Here is a 20105-nt window from a genome sequence, read left to right as displayed (position 1 = left end):
GATGGCAGGATAAGAAAGGTACATTTGTGTAGCTTTTAATTTCATAACTTTAAAGAAAATAGTTAAAAGTTAAGTTGGATAGATACTCCAAAGGATGCAGAGCAACTTCTCTGCTGTGTTTTCTTGCTGTGTGCTTTCACATTTTGAAAGCAGGATGCCTTAAGCAAGACAAATGAAATATTAGTTTAACATAGTGTTGTTCTTGTATGCACTAGTATCTGCTTAGTATAGTCTAAGTCTGAAACAGTACTGGCATGTGGACAAAGAGTTACTCCATGTGGTTTGACCTTCATTAGAACCATCTATTTGGAACCTCCTGAATTGAGAGTAATATTCTTTACTATTTAATGAGTTTATTTCATGATATGGGTTAAGAAACCAGCATCAAAAGCACTACTGTGTTTCTGTGGACTCTGATTGCATACCATGCTGACATAATTCTCCTGTTTGCCTCCTACCACCTAGACAGAATTTCTTTGGCATATGTAAAAATAACTTTGAGACGATGATAATATGAGATGCTGTTGTAATACCTTGCATATGTGCCCTGAAACATGTCTGTTCATTTGTACAATCTGATTTGTAGTCTATTAGCATATGGATAACTTTTAAAACATGTTACTTGAAAGAAACTTTGCGGATGGATTTTGATCTCCGTTAGCTCAGAAAAAAAAATCTTTTATCTCTGAGAGACATATTATGTCTCAGTGCTTATGATTGAGATGATTTATGAGCAATATTAATGATGGCTTTCATAAGAGGATTTTAATTTTAATGTCCACGTCTCCTATGTATACATTAAGAAGCTGCAGCTCATCTGACAATGAATACCTGGCTGCATACTTAGATGGCCTTGGGGTATTTTATATAATAGTGCCTTTTGGCATGAATCTGTTTATATGAGAGATTCTGACCCTTAGTAGAATGTTCTTCTGTTAGACGGTTTCTGAAAAATTAACAAGTATTAATTTTCTACTCTGGGAAATACTTTTCACCCTTCCTTTTTTAGGAACCAGACTGCTGGGATAGGAGCTCCTGTTTGAGTTAACTTTGAGTTGGACTCCCACAGGTTAGGTTTAGATACAAAGTGTCAATGCTGGTTTTCAGTTGCGTACAAAGTTGTGAGGATTTTTTTTTTTTCTGCTTGTAACTTCTGTTTTGTGTTTGAAAGCGTTTTGCTGGGGAAACAAGCTTGTTAAAACTAAAATCTTAAATTGGCAACACTTAGGTTCTGAAACGAGTATCAAAAATGACATATAATAAATCTTCATAGGGCAGCTCTAACTTGTAACTTTTGACTTCTATTGTGAACACAATAAATGGATCTAGCTAAAAGAGCAAACATTGCCCGCTAGTTAAGAATATGACTCAGGGTGGAAAGTGGGGTCATATGAAGCCTAGTACATACTTTAATGTGTTAAACACATGAGCTGTGCTGTGCTAAGTGAGCTTGTCCAAAGGAAACTAGAACTGGCAAAAACCTCTACTCAGGGTGTTTAAAGAAACAGCAGAGTCCAGTCTTTACTTTGTCTGGTTGATACTAATTTGGAGGAATTGCATAAAAAGACTTTATGATTAGATTTGATTTTGTAGGTGGCTTATGTTGTTTTAAACTGTTTGAAACTAATGTGTGTTTTTGTATATTCTCTCACTTCTGGAACTATGGCTCATAGTGGTTTGGAGTGGTATGGCTCGTCATTTGGCAGAAGGTTGACTTTGAGAGAGAATAATCTTTGTGAGTTTAAAGTAAAATGTTTGTGTACATTTCCAGGATGTACATTAGAATGCAGCAGACACTCAGTTACCTTTTCAGCTTTATATTATTGGTATACTTTTTTTGGTATATCTTAGGTTAAAACAGCCTGTTCTTTTGGTTCTTAATATAATAACTAAGGAAGCAGTAATTCGGCTTTTTTTTATATGCAGTTCAATTTGCCTTTGTACTTGTATACAAAGTCAATTTAAGACAGTAAAACAATATTCAAATGTTCAAGTCAATATTGCTTTAATCAACTTATATACATTTAAATTGTACAGCCAGACATGGGATAGTCTGAAGAAAATTACTTACAGATTTTGGCATTGTCTGGGTACCATCCCAGTTGTGTTATTGGCTGATTTTTGACTAAGGAAGCAAGAGTTCCTGGAGCAATTAAAATAACAATTCTCTTCAAACGGGGAATCATCATTCTCACATGCGCAGGAAGCTGCTAAAGTTCAGAAAACAAGAAGAGAAATAGCACCTTTACAACAAAGTGATAAGAATTCGTATTAGCAACCTAGGATTTTGTTGCAGTTGCATATATGGCTATTTTGAATATTCATCATTCATCTGCTGATAGCTTAGCTATCAGTAATTTGAAGGACAGTAGAATTTTGTCATGCTGCATGAAACAAGGCTTGGACTTCTGAAACAGGAAGAATGATCATAACTTACAGTATGTATTGTGCAATGTTTGTTTAAAATGCCATGCAGTTTTGTGCTTTCAGAACGGAAGTGTTGTTGGCCCCTAAATTTTTTTGAGTGTGCATATGTGCTGCTAACCATGTGTTCAGCAGCAAATGCATTCTGAAATACATGGATGTGTTAGGTTTTTAACACTGCTTTCTCACTGTATTTTGTATAAGTTGTTTTTCCATGCATGATTTTCTCACATGTATGATGGCACAGGGGAGGGAGTTATGTTCAGTCCTGGTTTAACAGCATGCTCAAACTGCAAAAAGTGAGAAGACTTTTTTCTTGTAGGTTAGATAGATACTAAAACCTAAAGTATAGTTGTGCACAAGAAAGTATTTTCCGAGGAGTCTCCAACTGGTAATGTTTTGAGCTGAAGGATTTATTGTATGCCTTTTTTATTACGTTTTGATGTTTTGATAGGCTCTTTGAGGGGAACAGCCTTTTTTTAAAGTTGCTAAATTTAAAGTAGTTTCTCTTCTTACTAGTTGAAACTTTGGTATTGATTATAATGGGCATTGCTGTTAGTACACTTTTATTAAGATCTGGTAATTGCCATATATAGACCTCTGTTTTAACTTTGCCAAGTGGGGCAGTAAATTCTCACCTTATTATGGCAGTAAAACGTCTCTGTCATCCAGTACTTTAACGGAAAACTTAATTTCCACATTGGGTTGCAGATGCCAAGTTTCAGGGTATGTTTTAGAGTTTTGTGGACACTGTGCTTCTGCCTGTCATGTTGCATCTGGTTTATTAATCAATGAAAGACTTAAATTATTTGTCCTGCTGTTTCCTCATGCATCCCTTCTTGCACCTGATCCACCTGTGCTTTTTGCTGACTGATTGTGCATTTTATTGTCTTGTTCTGAGCTTCTGCTTGGCTCTTCAAAAATGTACTCCTTATTGGACCTTGATTGCCAGCTTTTTCTATCATATTATTAGTATGAGGGTTATTATTCATGTGTGTGTACCCTGAATATTTTACAGTATCAGCATTTGATTAATTTTATGAGATGGTTTTAGAACTACAGTTTTCACCTCTCTGTTATGAAGAGTTTTCTTCTCAGTAAATAGTACATAATTTTTTGTCATCTAATTAACTTCCTTTATTCCTAATTTTTTTTAAATGTTACTTTTATGAAGTTTTAAGTGTACCATTTTCTAGCTGTATAAATTTCATGATTTTATATTAATATCTTAAATAAAGTTACAACAACAGCCTGATTAGTATTTTGCTGATTATTTTTTCAGGAAATGTATGAGGTTGCCAAGAAGCTTTGCTCCTTTTGTGAAGGTCTTGTACATGATGAACATCTTCAGCATCAAGGCTGGGCTGCTATAATGGCTAACTTGGAAGATTGTACATACTCTTACCAAAAGCTGCTTTACAAGTTTGAAAATGTGTATTCAAGCTATTTGCAGTCCATAGATGATATCAAATTGAAACTTACACAGTAGGTTTGCTGTTAAATTCATTCTCAATCTCCAAATCTACTCAAGTTTAAACTTACTTTTTTGAAGTGTTTTATGTCTGCTGCTTATTCTGATTAATCAAGCATGTAGTTGTTTGATTATGTGTCATGGAGAACATTCTTTTTGTTCTATGCTAGTGACTTTTTTAAACTGACATTTTTCCATGTATTTGTCAGCACAAAGAAACCTGTATTGAATTATGTGGAAGATAAGCTCGTTAATGAACAGCTGCTTAAGAACTGGAGTTATTCCAAATGTGCACTACAAAAAGCTGGATAACAAATTTAGACATTAACATTTTTAAATACCTGTTTACACTTTTGAATTAATTGGTTTTTAACAACTTGAACTGATACTTAGAATTACAATCTGTGTTGAAAGTATGAAGGGATAACATAAACTTTTAGCAAATGTGTATACTTTTGGAAGGGATGGGGGGCATGTATGTAGATATATATCTAGTGTGTGTGTATGTCTCTGTACTTGTGTCCTGCAAACTCTGGGTGTTACTTCAAAGAAAATCTCTTCTGTCTTTGTAGCCACTGTAGTATTATGGTAGTTCTATGAGTGCTTTGCTTAATAGAATATAAATGGATATTGGATTCTTAAAAAAATAAACCATAAATATGCTTTGTCTTAAAAAAAAAAAAAAGAAAAGTTTAGCTTCATAGCTTTTACCGAATAGAAACTATTTGAACTCTGCAGAAGTAGTCAGACAGAGGGCACTCAAAGCTCTAATAAGAAGTGTTGATATCCATGCAGACAGGAAACATAAGTCCCAGTTGTGCATTTAAACAAAGAAGTAAGTGGGTGTCTCTGTTTATCACTTTTTTTCATTCAATATAAGCTTGGATATGCAGAAGATACCATATTCAGCCGTGGAAGAGAGCAAAACCTTTGACTTCTTTAGCTGTCCTTCCATGATAATGATATTCAGCTCAGAAGTTTTAAAGGGTAGTAGCAAAATAATTTCAAAATCTACTTCAATTCTAAAATTAATAGCAGTTCATATTGTGGGTGATTTTTATCTAAGATTTCGTATCATGTTGGCTTCTGGATACTGATGGGTTTTTTCTTTTCACTTTTTTAAAAAAGCTTGGGTTCTGCTGTTTCTATCATGGCCAAGATACCGCTGCTGGAGTGCCTAACAAGACATAGTTACAGAGAGTGTTTAGGAAGACTGGAGTCTTCACCTGAACATGGAGGAGCAGAAAGTGAAGAAACTGAGGATGGGAAATCTCCTGAATTGGTGCTTTATCCTGATGTATCTAAAGTGAACAGTAAATCAATGTTAGCATCATTTTGCAAGTCAGTTGAACGTTCAGCTTTGGAAGGCACAGATCCTGGAAATGTAAAAGATGATAAGGAGTCTGGTCAAGGTGCTGCTGTCCAGGACAATGAAATGTCAGTAGAATTGAAAGATGATGATCAGCCTTCCTTCAATGTGTCTTTGTTAGACTGGATTAATGTTCAAGATAGACCTAATGATGTTGAATCCCTGGTCAGAAAATGTTTTGATTCCATGAGCCGGGTAAGTTCATGATTTTTTTTTAAATCAAATTGCATTGCATTGAAGGCTGCAGCTTTTTTTTCCACATGCAGGTGCTTTTGAAGTGACTGACTCAACTCTTTTGTGGCTTGTTTCTCGGATAACTTTCTGAATGAAAGCCAAAGCAGAGACTGGGGAAGGATAAGTGTGGGGAAAGTGTTTTATGAGTTTGAATGTTAAGAATTTGATCTTTAGGAAGATGTCTAATTTTATGAATGCTTATTATCTTGCTTTTTCAAATAGCCATTTCTTTTGGAAAGCCAAAAGCTTCTTGTAGTGTATAAGCAAAGTGACACTACTATTATTTCTTTGCCTTTTTCATAGAAGCTACATTTATAATAAAAACATTTTCCTGGATGAAAATTAATGTTGAGTCCAAAATAGTTAAACCTCTATTAAAATATATTTTAAAAATATGGTTGATTGGGATAAATTTATAATTTATATTTCAAACTTCTTTATTAGCTTTATTATGCAGAGGTGCTCAGAAGGACCCAGTCAGTCAGTTTGTATTTCTGCTGCTGGAAGAATACAACAGCTCACTTTACTTTCAAAATTAATATTTTAATCAGTGAGCATTACAACCTTTTAAATTTCTTTTGCCTATAATTGTCCTTCTCTCTTTGCTTTTACTGTAGCTGATATTTCTTACGTTGTCTAGCCTTGTTTGCATAGGTATAATATACTATTATAACACAACATACCTTGAACAACGAAAACAATTTCTGTTGTCTTTGACACTTTATTCCCTCTGTAAGGTAGGATTAGAAGACTGAATCAGTGAGTTCTAAAACCCAACTGTTGTAGGGAACATCATGGTATGGTCAGTTCTGTACATTGATATTTTGATTCTGTCTTAAAATTAATTGGAGAATTTGGCTTAATTTTAAGGACTGTCTATGATTTTAGTAGTGCAGAAAAGGCTAAGGAAAAGATTGGACATAACAAGTTTGGTTTTTTCTTTAGCAAAAACAAGTATTAATTTTGTGTGCTAAAAACTTCATATTGGCTGAAGCCTGAGACGGTTCTCCATCCTCTTTGTTCAGTAGCGCTATAAGGTGCTTTCTACTATTACGAAACAAGAGTAACAGAACCTGCTAGATGGGTTGTGAGACAATAAATTCCATTTCTACATAATACTAACAGAACACAAATGTGTTCTAAAAGTTTTAAAGATCAGTATTTGAAGAGATGGATATTAGGCAATTGCTTCCAAATAAAGTATGGCATTCCAAATGACACAAAAATGCTAAGAATACTTTGGTTAAGTACATACTCTACCTTTTTTGATCAGCTTGTAGTCTTATCTGACACATATAATGTGTTTTAGAGGCACTGTCTTGTACTTGTCTTTTCTGTCCTTGTCTTATCTAAGATTAGGCAGAAATCCTTTATTTCGACTATTGTAATTGTTTTGTAACTACAGTTTTTATGGGGAAAAAGTTGTGATTGAACCTGCAAAAAATGCAGTTTCTTTTTGTATTCATGGCATAAGTAAAATTGGCAGGTAGGGAAGGTACTTCAGTCAGGGTATTCTGGCCATCACCAGAGCAGTTGTGATTGATCAGTCCTGATCCATTTTGGTTCACAGAAAACTCCCAGAGCTTTGAAATTATGTGTTCCTATTCTCCATAGGAAAACATTATTTTACTCTGTTTTGATAGCAGCAAAAGCAGACAAAGCATTGAATCTTTGCTTAGCATTGGTTTAGAATTAGTTGAAAACAGAAGTGGCTTGCAGCTGAAAAGGAAAAGAAAATCCTAAATAAATATCTTGCAACATAAGTTTTCTTTTAATATTCATTTGAGGTGACACTTTAATATAAGCAAATTGGAACAATAGAATAAAATGGCACTAAATTTTAAAAATTGTTTTGCCTGCATTTTTTCCATGCTCTTTTCTTCTTAGAAATACGAGTGATACAAATGGTTTGTGATTGCAATTCTTATTTCAAAAACTGAATTCAGGTAAGATTTTCCTGAAAGCTTTAAGCACAATAGTAAGAGGTTTATCCATTTGCTACTGGTAGTCTTGACATAATTGGTGTGTTGCACAGAGTGCTAAGTTTCTGATGGTTCTAGCCTCTAGATGTTCCTACAAAATGGCACTTCTACTTCTTGGCTGCAGTAAAAGCACTAGGTAAGTAGGAGCTAACCAGATGTTTTTGTTAAGTGCTGTTGTAGCCACTTAAATAAGAGGCTAGAAATGGAAGCTACTTTTAAAAGATGAAAAGAACAGTACTTACCAGTGAAAGTAGAGATGGATCCTACAGATGCAGTTAGGGTAAAGATGGGATAAAAAGAGTGGATGGAGGAAATAGGTAAGAAAAGAATGAAAGGAATAGCCATTCTTTGGAAAAAGAGATACAACAGCATTAGTTTAAGAACATAAAAAGGAAAAAAACCCACCATATTGTTATTTAGTATTTTGTTTTTTAATAAACTCTTCTGGATGCTGCAGTGGACTAATTCAGGATGTCTTAGGGAGTAATCCTGAATAGTATGGCAGTGGAGATGATCCTGTAAAATCAATTTGGTTAAATACTTCTGTTACTGTTTCTTGAAGATGGACAAGTGACTTGAGAAAAGACCAAGATTCAGAAGACATCACATATGAAAAATTAACCTTTGTTTTCAGAGAGTTTGGATGTATTTTGTCAAATTCATAACAGCATTGTTTATTCTGAGGAGTTCTGGGCTATTACTAGGTTTTGGTACTTTCCCATTAAGTTCTTGGTAGGCTGGTTTTGTTGGTTTTTTACGTTTTTTTGAAGTTTTTTTTTTTAGATTTTGTTTGTTTGAAGTGAATGGAAGATCTCTTCTTTATAGTTGCTCCTTAATTTTTAATGTTTCTCCTCTCTAGGCCCCCCAGAAGGTTGTTTCCAGGATGAAGTGCTGTGTGTGAAAGCTTAGTTAAATAGTAGATTGAGGGGGAAATACACTTTTACTTATGCTACTGTTGAGTCAAATAATTGCTTTTTTTTGAGGGTGGAGTTGATTTGTATGCTCTGTAAGTGGCATAAACTCTGCATGTTGATGAAAGAAGCCGGTGCTGTGACAGCCAGTGTGACCTCACAAATAGCATCCTTTTCACTGGATTCTCCTGTAAGAAATGGCATACCATATCCATTTTGGATAAATTTGGGCAAATTTGTTCATCCTTTGCTATCACCTAATGATTTTTACTATGTTCTTAACTAATGCATTTCACATTTACACTAAACTCTGACCTTCATAAGAAGTAGCAATTGCCTGTGTTGTTTCTAGAACTGTTATTTTAATTCACTACTCTTACAGTGAAGTGTGAAGAGTCACCCTTAATATCTGTGGACATTTTTAGACTCTTAATATTTCAAATACTTCTTTTTTTCTCAGATATTATGAAACAACTTCAAGAATGTGTTTCTGTTAGGAAAAAAGCCTCTTGCTAAAAGCATGACACATAGGCTATTTTTCATGGGGTCTTTTCCAGTTGCTTAGAAATTATCTACTTTTTTAGGTAGACACTCATTTAGTGGGAAAAGATTTGCAGTTCTTGCAGCTTTTTCTGAATGCCCTCCCTTCTGCACTTTCCATTGAGCCACATTCATGATTGGTTTTGATTGTAACTGTATGGACTCCGTCACAGGTCAGACTGTCCATTAGCTACAAAGTGCTTCTTCCTCCTGCACCTCACCTTGTCCCAGTGTTCCTTCTCTTTATAAAGATCCACCTTTCTCTGATGGTTTGGTTGGAATACTTCAGAAAAATTCATGCTGTGATATAGAATCCACATATTCATTTACTCAGAATTCTGAAACAGATGATAGATGTAGTCATACACTAGATTAAAAAAAAGGTTAAAAACCCTCATTTAGCTAACTTAAACCACCTTTCAGTGTGTCAACTACTAATAAATTATTTTTTTTAGCTTGATCCAAGGATCATCCAACCCTTTCTGGCAGAATGTCGCCAAACTATCGCCAAACTAGATAATCAGAACATGAAGGCTATTAAAGGTCTTGAGGATAGACTCTATGCATTGGACCAGATGATAGCAAGCTGCAGCAGACTGGTGAATGAACAAAAAGAACTTGCTCAGGTAATACACAGTTGTGTGTGCAACATGGAAAGATGATAGGCTTTTTTTATATGTATGCTGTTAAAGTTACAATGAACCAATTGCATGTCTTTATGCACGATAGTTTTCAACGTGTCACACAGGGATTAGTCAATATGGTGCTATTTCATAATAATTTGACATTTTAATGTTAGCAATTTTTACATCTTGTCATGATTTCATGTAGTTTAAAGCTGCAGCTAGGAAATCAGAACTTTAGAGATAGTTAATATGAGTTAAGTAGGTCAATTTTAATTTTGAAGGGAGATACTGAATCTTCGGTAATTTATCGCTCAGTGATACAGGGTCAGGGAATAGGTTAATGGTTGATCATCAGTATTGTAGTAAGGAGAAAAAGTAGTATGCCTTCACTGGACAGTGTCATTTTAAGTGATAAGAAATTTAGGTAAAGATTATTTTAAGTATAAAATATATAGCTCCTATTTTTAACAAACACTTCAGTATCATATTAATGGTATTTTATTAAATACAGTTTCTGTAAAGAGCTTCAGTTAACTTGATAATTAGTATTGTCCTTTAATGTCTTGTTTGCTACTGAAAGGAAAAAAAAGTCTATTTGGCAATACATGATGATGTTCAGATTTTCACCATGACCTTGGAGTTGTGACTCTAAAGGCATGAGTTTCTTACTCCTGCTTACACACTGATATATTATTAGTAGGGATAAATGAACAATCTTGCCTCCCTATTTTGAGGGAAGTTAGAGGCCCCTTTTGAGGAGGGCAGTGCTGGGCTGAAAGTTGTGTGGGACAATGCTCCCTGTTGGCTCTTTGGTTTGACATGTGAAGGTGGATACAACCAGTACTTTTGGCAGCATTGTTTAAAAGTGGAGCCTGTCTCCAGATAGGTTCAATGAATAAGTTTAGAAGCAGATGCTAAATCTCAGTCTCGTGATGTTTATATTGTAGGCCAGTGTTAAACTCAAGTGAATTAGCTTGATGGCTGAGCTAGTCTTCCCATCCCTATGCTTGGTTGCCCTCTATTGTGAGTAGTGCTTTTAGCTATTTTTTCTTTCTTCACTTGGATGAAGAGCCTACCTCGAGTTTGTGAATCCCATTTTGGAGTAAGAAGCATTACAGTCAGCTGAAAAGAGACTTTGTCACCTTTTTTAAATGCTACTGTAAATTTAGAATTTGTACCTTTTAAGACTTGGCAGAGACTTCAGCTTTCAAATCTTCTTCCTTACCATTTCCTTTTATAAATTGTCTATTTCTTTGCTTATGATGTAAGTGTACAGTTTGCATGCAAATAACATGTGTGGCTCTTCATCTTGCCACTTAAGAAGAATTAGTTTCATGTGGAAATTTCTTTAGGCAAGAAATAGAAATTCTTTAGCCCACAGTAGTATTGAACATGCTCTAGGTGATCTTTATTCTTTCAAATGCCAGAAGTTGGGAAGAAGGTTGTTAGCAAAAGTTAGAATGATGGCTGATCCACTCCATCCTAGTAGCTATGTTTCTGCTGATTAAGTTTTGTGGTCTTTCACTGGTGTTGGTTAGTTGTGTGAAGTTCTGTTAGGGTTGTGTTGGTAGCTATTTGGTAGGGAAATATGGAACAAAATTGATTTGGACTGGACTATAGAATTGAAAGAAAGCAACTCTGACACTTGCTTTCTCCATGTATCATTCTGTTATACTTCTCAGTGGTTACAGTAAGTTTGTTAAAATTCTTACATTCTTAGAGAAAATGTATCACTTTCACGCTTTTTGATTGTCCCAAAGCTTGTGTAACAAATGTGTCTCTTCCTCTAGGGATTTTTGGCTAATCAGAAGAGAGCTGAGAACTTGAAAGATCCTTCTGTGCTGCCTGATTTGTGTTTGAGTCATGCAAATCAGCTGATGATTATGTTAACTAATCACAGAAAACTGTTAGATATTAAACAGAAGTGTACCACTGCCAAACAGGAGCTTGCAAATAATCTGCAAGTCAGACTGAAGTAAGTTAACACTTCACAACTTTATAGTACTTCCCCTTGCAGCAAGGCTATTTAAGGAATGTGTGTCTGAAGGAAATGATTACTATGAAAAGGTCAAGAGTGTAAATATTGCAGTGTCTCTGTTAGTATATACTCCTGATTGTTTGATGTTGACTTGTTTGTATTTGTTTCACTTTTGCTTCAGTTCTGTCAGTAAAAATTTTGTATGTTTTTTATTACTTGTGGGATATACCTCCACCTTAAGTCTTTTCTGGTGGTGAAGTTGCTGTAATGTTTCTCCTCAAGCACACCAGCTGATCATCCCAATAGTTATCCTGTGGTTTAATTATGGTGGTGTCTGTGCTTGAAATTTTTCTATTGATTGTATGATTAAGGGAATTGAAGATGTGGTTACAAGATGAGAGAATTTGTTACAGTGGCTGTTGCCTGTAGTTCGTGAGTACATAGTGTGGACTTCTCAAACAGTGTTGTGTTCTTATTTCTTTAACAGCATTCTAACCTTTAATACCTCTTGCTAAAGCTTTTCAACAAGTATTTTTAAGATCTATAAACAAAAAGTAGTTGTGGTTTTTTTTGGTTTTTTTTGCTCAGGATGTATCAGCTTTTTTTAATTCTACTGGAGAAAGTTGCATTAGTACTACTCCTGAGGTTATTTATGCTAATAACTTGAATGTCTTACCAAGACATTCAAAACCAATGACTTAATTCAAATGGTGGTCCATTTTTGATCACTGATATGGGTATTCTGTTGTGAGAAACTAATAGGAAACTGCAAGGTGATTACTGAATGCTGAACAGCTCGGTACTTTCAGTTAGCCTGTTGTTGTCCCATGTGAAATGATGTCATTGTTCATTTCATCCAGACATGTTGCTAATCTAATTTAAATGAAAAAAAAATAAATTGCCAAGATGTGATCTTCTAAAGTGTAATCTACTTTTGTAGGTGGTGTTGTTTTGTAATGCTTCATGCTGACCAAGATGGAGAGAAACTACAAGCACTGCTTCGTCTTGTAACAGAGCTCCTAGAAAGGGTCAAAGTTGTAGAGGCTCTCAGCACTGTTCCTCAGATGTACTGTTTAGCTGTTGTTGAAGTTGTGAGGAGAAAAATGTTCATAAAACACTACAGGGAGGTAAGTAAATAAAACTTTGAGACCAAACCTTTGTTTCAGTGTATAAATAAACAAGTGACTATGTATTTTCCCCTTTCACAGTGGGCAGGTGCTTTAATAAAAGATGGGAAACATCTATATGAAGCTGAAAAGGCAAAAAGGGAATCTTTTGGTAAACTCTTTAGTAAGTACTTTCTCTTCTGTAAAGTTGAATTGTGTTAAAGTATGTCTCTTGTCTTTGTAGTTAGTAGTAGAACAATAATTTTCATCATATTCTAATTTCAAGACCTGAAAATTTTCTTTTACTTAAATAGGAATTGCATACTGGTCCTATTACAAAGAAAATATTTTTCCATTGATCAAATCAATTAACTATTTCATATAGATTATCCAAAGTAATGTGAAAGCTGTGGAATGATTGTAAAAGATCTGGTTTCTCACTATCACACTTAAATGCAGTTTGTGCTTAAAATATGTCTTGTAATCTTTATTGTTCTTTTAAATAACAATTCTAAAACTGTTACTGAATATTTGGGTACTGCTGTGACTTCCTCTGTACTACTCCAGAAAAATCCAAGAACTAAGACCCATGTCTAACTTCACCAGAAGTTTTAAAAACATAATTAAAAATAAAGATTCTATTAGAAGAATTTTGATTACTTTTTCTGCAAAGTCTGCCACTTGTGTTCTGAATGGACAGGTCAAATAAGAAAATTGAGTGAAAGTTTATCAAATTTTTTTGGAAAGATGAGGAAGATTACAGTGAAAATTTCAGAATAAGTTGAGGCTTCTGCCTGTGTGTACATTACGCAAGAGAGACTTCTGTGAGGGAGCTCTGCTTGAATTATGGGTTTTATGTAATGTCTGTGGTCATTTGCAATTTTATGTAGACATGAATATAAGTAGTATTGCTTCCAAATGTAGTTCATCTATGAAGCTGCAGTAACTTCAGTTGATTTTCTCTTGAGATGTTGCATTTCTTCCTTTAAGTTGTTTGTTTGGGTTTTTTCTTCAGGGAAGTCTTTTCTAAGGAATCGTTTGTTTAGAGGACTTGACTCCTGGCCTCCATCCTTTTGTGTATGTACTCATATCTTTGGGTTTATTTAATTTCTATATAGTTTTATAAATTAAAAACCTGGGCTTTACTCATTGAAGCTATGTGCCCTTTGCATTGCTGTGACACATGAAGAAGCTGGGAGCTAGTGTTCTCTGCCATTTCAAGTGACCTATATTAACATTGGTTTGTAACTTACAGTGCGGTGGGAGAGGAAATGTCAGCTCTCCTTTTTAGTAGTGCAGTCCTTTTTTAGTCTGTGGTATTGAAAAATAATTAATCTTAATGATCAGAAAAAAGAAGCCAGGAGGAATAATTTGATCATCTAATTGTCTTGTGAATAATAGAGCAATAAAATTAATTGGATGGTAAAAGCAAGTAAAAGTTTTCTGTGTAATAACTGGATGAGTAGAAAAGCATTTTTGCCTCTTAATTGGCTGATAACATGAGGGCATTGTAATTAAGCATTTCCTGTTAGCTTTGATTTCATACAGCTTGGTTAATTGAAGTAAGCTAACTCCCTGCTTCTAATGTTACCATCTCACTTTGCCTTTTTAACCTTTTCAGCTTTTCCTTTTCAGCCTTTTTTTTATTTAAAGGATACTTGGAAAATAAGAATGCTACTCACTTCAATGTCTCAAATACTGAACTGAATTAATATTTGTAGCAGCACAATAATCAAAGCTTCAGTGCCATCTCATATCCCTTAACTTCTAAACACATCCATAATGTTTATGAAGCTTGGTAATATGGAGGAATTTGGACTATATGCTCATTGTAGTTCCCTTCCAACTGGAATACTCTATTCTACTGCTGCCCAAGTACTATGGATAGTTAATCATTACAAGTGTAAGGAGTGTTTTTTAGGGGCAAAGGACCAGACATGGTCTCTTAAAAGGTAAAAATCTTTTGTGTAAGAGATCAGTTTACTGCTAAGTTTTCCATGTTAGTTATTAAACTCTTCTTGATCCTTCTTTAGTCACCTGATGCTTTACAGCAATATGTAAATTAATATCTTCTTTACAGACACGAAAACCTCGCAGATTTGACAGTGAGCTTCCAGATATCTCGTTGAGTGACTTGCAGTTTTTGCAGTCTTTCTGTCCTTCAGAAGTACAGCCATTACTCAGGTAAGGCACCTCTTTACACTTTGTGTTGTACAGAAATAGCTTCCCAGGGGGTCCCATCCCCATCAGTTTTTCACCCTCTTGGGTCAGTTTCCATAAAAAACAAGCAAGGATATTTTCTGATCTAATTACCATTCTTAAGCAATGATTTTCACTGACTAAATGCAGATACATATGTATCAAGCTCTGATGGTTTGAACATACCTATTCTGTGTTGAGGTGTAAAGGATTTCAGGGTGTTCCTTTGATCTGCCTCAGAGCTAAAAAGCAAAAAAAAATTGCCATCAGTTTTAAACTGAAATAAACCCATAACTATGTTTTGTCAGATCAGAATGAGATTTGATACTTTTTTCTTTTGCTCTTTGTTGTGTGGTATTCTGTAGGAAATAAAATAAATGTCTTTAGCTCAGCATGAGATCAGAGATCTCTATTCAATTACTACTTTTTCTCCAATTTTATTAAACTGAATTTGCTAAAAAGTGCATTCTCTTATTGCCTCTGCTGTCAATGGAAATCCATCGTTTTGAATAGAAGCTCTATTTCTATGTTTCTTACTTCCCAACAGCAAGGCAGACATGCATATGTAGACAGGAAAGCTACTGGTTTGTCTCACAAGCAATTTATGGGATTAGTTCCTTATCTAGAACTTGAAGATATCTTAGTGAAAAAGATGACTGTTAGTGTGAGCTTCCAAACTCAGAGCGGTCAAGGTGGAAAAATGCCAACCAAATGGGCCAGAAATGGGTAGTAGCAAGTTGTATGTAAGGTTCTGCCTAGGAGGAGATCTATCAGTATGACCACATTCAGATCATCATCCTCCTCCTAAAAGAGATCTGCAATTAGAGATTTGAGATTTGCTGTGATTCCTCTTTTTTGGTTTTTTGGGTTTCTTTTTTGTTTGTTCATTTTTTGGGTGTTTTTTTTAGCTCCGAGGCCACAGTCCCACAAAGTTGGGATTGCATTTATAAAGGAAAATGCCAGACTAGGATGCTTTACTGTCTTCTGTCAGGTCCACCATCAGAGTAAATCTAATACCTGTTACTGGTGCATAAGGCAGGAGCTGGATTCACTGCTTTTGTTAACCTGTGTTTTGGACTGACATTCTTTTTGATTCAGAATTTCTGGCTATCTTTATGGTAGCATTGGTGGAGTTAACAAGTGTAGTGAGCTTAGTCAGCATCACAGTGGATTTGCCGTAGGTAATTTTATAGCTGATGTACCTTTTTAATTTCTCTTGTTCTGCTCCTTGGGTTGCTCCTCATCAATTTTGTGGGGAAAAAAGTGCAATTATGGGATCTTATTCCTAATGCATGCCTATTTTGTTTAATTTGAGAATTTTACAATCTTCCTGGAAGTTTATACTGAGTTCAGGAAGAATTTTGCCCTGCTATTGTCAGAAAACCAATCACTGACTTAAGATGTTTTATTTAGTTTGAATTGTAGTGACATAGCTTTCCACTTGATGGCAATAGAGGTGGGATTATGTCATACCTCCTGGATTCTGGGCTCAGGGCTACATTTGGTGAAAAATACAGAGGATAGTGGTGAACTTGCAACTTGTGTGGGCAAAAGCCATCACACACCTTGGGTAGGTGCTGATCTTAAGAAGAAACTTGAGAGCAGTACTTTCTTTGGTGTTTTCATTTAACATGTAAAGAGCAAGCAATAAGCAAAACTGAGACCCAGCACAAAGTCCTTTTCTGTCAACACTGAACCTCTCAGCTGCATAATTAAAATGATGTTTTAATTTACTTACAGTGCTTCCGTCTTCTGAAATCATGTTTGAGCAATGATTGAAATCTTAATTCTGCAAAAATACACTTGCCCTAGATATTGAATAGAGAATGGAGCATACATTGAAGTGTCATCTGCTTTTACTATATTGTTAGTGTAGATGAACTCTTGCTCCATGTTATCAGTTTATCTTGCCACACTTGAAATGTGATCAGGATGCATTAATCAGTTGTTTAATTTAGGTTACCTATCATGAAAATAAAACAGTAGAGAATTAATTGCTTCTTCAGAGGAAGAGCTGGATTGGAGAGAATCCAACTGGAGACAAAATTATAGTCATTTGCAAACACAAGTGCTTCAATTAGAGATCTAATCACTTCTGTTACTGTCATTGGAACTCTAGGTACTACTGGCAAAAGCTTTCCTTAGGAGGAAAGGCTGGAATTACTTGCTCATTACTGTGTTAATTGTTATGGACTCCTTAAAAGTGCCCAAGTTTTTAATTTTAAACAAAAATACCAGGGAGTCTTTGTAGGCTTTTTTCCCATTTAAAAAAGATGAAATTAAGAGTATATGGACCTTATACAGAGGCAAGCTTAGTGTTGTTGAAACGTATACATAATAATTTAATAGATTGGAGTGTTAAACTAACAGTGTGGAAAAAAGTAATCCTGTACTGTTTTTAAGGGTTCCCATACTTTGTGACTTTGAACCTCTTCACCAGCATGTACGTGCTCTGCATAACCTGGTCAAGGCAGCACAGAGTTTGGATGAAATGTCACAAACTATTACAGACCTGCTGAATGAGCAAAAGGTATTTTTGCTTTTCTTTATCAATAAAAAAAGAGAATATTATATTTAAAACAGTAGAATATTTTCATAACATTGTTTCATCAAAAACTTGAAATGCATTTGTTTTTCCTGATATGAAGATTAACTGCGAAAATTTTCTTTCTAATCATGACCTAGTAAATATTCTGAGAATATTTAATTGATGTTTATATTCCACAGAAGTTGTAGAAGTAGAGTTGCACTGTTTATATTTGTTTTCTGTCACTTTCAAATCTTCTGTCTTCAGAACGCATGCATTCTGCCTTCATTGCTTTAGTGTGTATTCAATGAATTTGTAACTTCTCTGGATTTCTGCGTTGTTTCTTAGGTCCTTTTGGCACAAGCAGTTAAGGAGATTTTAGGGCTTTGGTTGGCTGTTGTGCAATTTTTCTCTTTGAGTACAGAAGGAACAGATGGTAAAAAGATCCCTTCCTAGTTTCACTCTGCCTGTCAAACAGATTCTTTCCCCTAGAAACTGTTTCTGCCAATCACTTTTGCTTCTGTGCATGCAGCCTCTAAATTCCATAATACACCCAATAGGGTCCTTTTAGCTTCTGTCTGTGGCCTTTCTTGGGGAAACACTGGGTGAATTTTGCAATGCTTAAGATTTTTTGTGAAGTTGACTGCTTCAAACTGGGTTTCTTTTGCTGTAGAAAATCAGTAGGTTTTCTCAGGGACTGTATTATTGTCTGCAGTGTAAATTGTTGTACGCACTTGGCTGAGTGGGAAGCATCTTACATAACAGATAAAGCTATGGGCATGTTTAATTTTGAATGGCAATTTCCTGCTTAAACCAAATGACATGAAGTTCTCTGTCTTTTGATTTCTCTGGGATTTGAACAGATTTATTGAAAATCTTTAATTTGTGTTAAATATGAAGTCTGGGCTGGTCTTTGTTCTGTAATATAGAAAAGGTGTCTTACTTAACTATTATTTCCCAGCTATTTTCTCTCTTTATGAAGATTGAAGATTGTTTTTCAAATGAGCAGCCATTAAGAATAAGAATATTAGGGCCTGAACACTGTAACAGCCATTGAAATTGCTGGAAGTGAAATTCTGTGAAATTTTGGTCTTTTCTGACATGCCCTTACAACAGACCTTGCTCTAAAATATAGATATTCACTCCCAATATGGAGTCCCAAATCCTGAAATTTATCTTGTAAGAAATTAAGATTGTGACAGTTGTTCTAATAAATCAATTTTTTCATGAAGGCTTGCCGTGTCAGAAGAATATGGAATTTAGGTTTTAATTCAAAGTATGCATAATAACAGTAGAAAGATAAGCAGGAAATATACCTGAATTTGTGAAGTGTGTAATTTCCCCTCTTTTCTTCAGACATCTATATCTGAAAATATTTTATAAGTATCTGGCTGTACTGAAAAAGATGTTTGCCAAGTCAGGAAAATACACTCTTTTCTTTTGCTTTTGTTGGACTAATTTGGATTCTTCACTCACCCAGAAATGTCAGGTGCTTAGACAGATTTGGATAATTGTCTCTTTCCTTAGAGCAAATTGCATTGCACAATCAGAGCTGGGCCATTCATGATGTCATCTTGAAAATGCCCATCTCTGTGTGTCATTTCAGTGATTCATTTGAACTCTTTTAGAAATGAAGCAAACAGATTTGTCAGATTTTTTATTTTTCAAAGGCAATGTTCTTTTTACTATTTGCAAGGTCATTCTCTGTCTTGTTTTGCTCTGCAGCTAATATAGATGTGTTTTTATAAATTATACTACTTTTGCCTGTGTTGAATTACTGAAGTAATTTTTAAAATGCTCCTTTTTGTATCTTCAATATTGGGATTTCACAATAAATAATTAGAAGAATGAATAAACATTTAATAATTGTCATGAAGATACCTACATCTTCATACATCCACTTTTTCTGGTGGTGAACTGTCCCAGCTTAGTGCAGAGTTGGCTGTGCAGGTGTTGAGTGTGTCCCATATTATTATTCTCATACTCTACAAAAGAGACACATTCAACCCTGGCATTTCCCTTTCCATACTAGTGTCAGCAGAAGCTTTGTTCTTCACATTTGACTGGGATAGTTTCCTTGGATTGTTGGTAGTGCAGCAGTTGAATTCTGTCTGAGTCAAGTGGAAGTTCATCCTACTGCATCAGCCACAGCAACTGGCCTTTGATAGTTGCTTTAGGCAGGAGGGAAAAGTTGTGACTGCAGACAAGGGAGTAAAGAGCAAGTCAGAGGAGATTGAATTACTTACTGGAGGTGTTGAGAGTATTTATATTTAACTCTTATTATTTCAGCTTTCAAGTTCATAGAACATTAATGATAATTTTTTACTTTAGTATTACATTGGAGTGATTCAAGGACATTTTTGTGGATATTTGTTTAGTTTGTTAATACTTTGAAATCTATTTTCATTTTTAAAACCTTCTGCTTATTCTTTGTAATTTAATAGCCTCAAAGATATTGCTGTATTTCCATAATACAGAGTTTAAGCTGGTCAGCAATTGGGTTAAAGATGTCCAGGAAAAGCTAAGGTGCCCATGGGTAAGATGATTAAGGTGTCTTCTTCATGGTTAGTAGGCAATTTCCATATGCAATCCTTTGGTATTAAAAGTTTTTGTTATAAGGGAAGCTGGCTTTTCAAATCAGATCATAAATCTTCCATTTCTTCTAGTTTTGTTTGGAATTGAAACACTGCTTAAAATCTTCCTGAGAATTTATTATTGTTTTTTGTAGTAACATAATT

General features: G+C 34.9%; 1 protein-coding gene across 3 annotated transcripts in view; it reads left to right on the top strand.

Moving 5' to 3' along the window:
• The window catches only part of RB1CC1 (RB1 inducible coiled-coil 1), a 65989-nt gene that overhangs the window by 24617 nt on the left and 21267 nt on the right, over positions 1-20105 (top strand). For all 3 annotated transcript variants that reach the window (XM_059860528.1, XM_059860514.1, XM_059860521.1), the window contains exons 6-14: positions 3707-3909; positions 5024-5459; positions 9387-9557; positions 11348-11532; positions 12476-12662; positions 12744-12825; positions 13657-13718; positions 14722-14825; positions 17244-17370. In XM_059860528.1, the coding sequence (XP_059716511.1) occupies positions 3707-3909; positions 5024-5459; positions 9387-9557; positions 11348-11532; positions 12476-12662; positions 12744-12825; positions 13657-13718; positions 14722-14825; positions 17244-17370 (1557 nt within the window). The remainder of the gene's footprint in view (positions 1-3706; positions 3910-5023; positions 5460-9386; positions 9558-11347; positions 11533-12475; positions 12663-12743; positions 12826-13656; positions 13719-14721; positions 14826-17243; positions 17371-20105) is intronic.

This window comes from Haemorhous mexicanus, chromosome 1 (genome assembly GCF_027477595.1).
Source record: "Haemorhous mexicanus isolate bHaeMex1 chromosome 1, bHaeMex1.pri, whole genome shotgun sequence".
Classification (NCBI taxonomy): Eukaryota; Metazoa; Chordata; class Aves; order Passeriformes; family Fringillidae; genus Haemorhous; species Haemorhous mexicanus.
The sequence above is the reverse complement of the archived record's forward strand: the minus strand, read 5'-3'. Positions and strand labels throughout refer to the sequence as shown.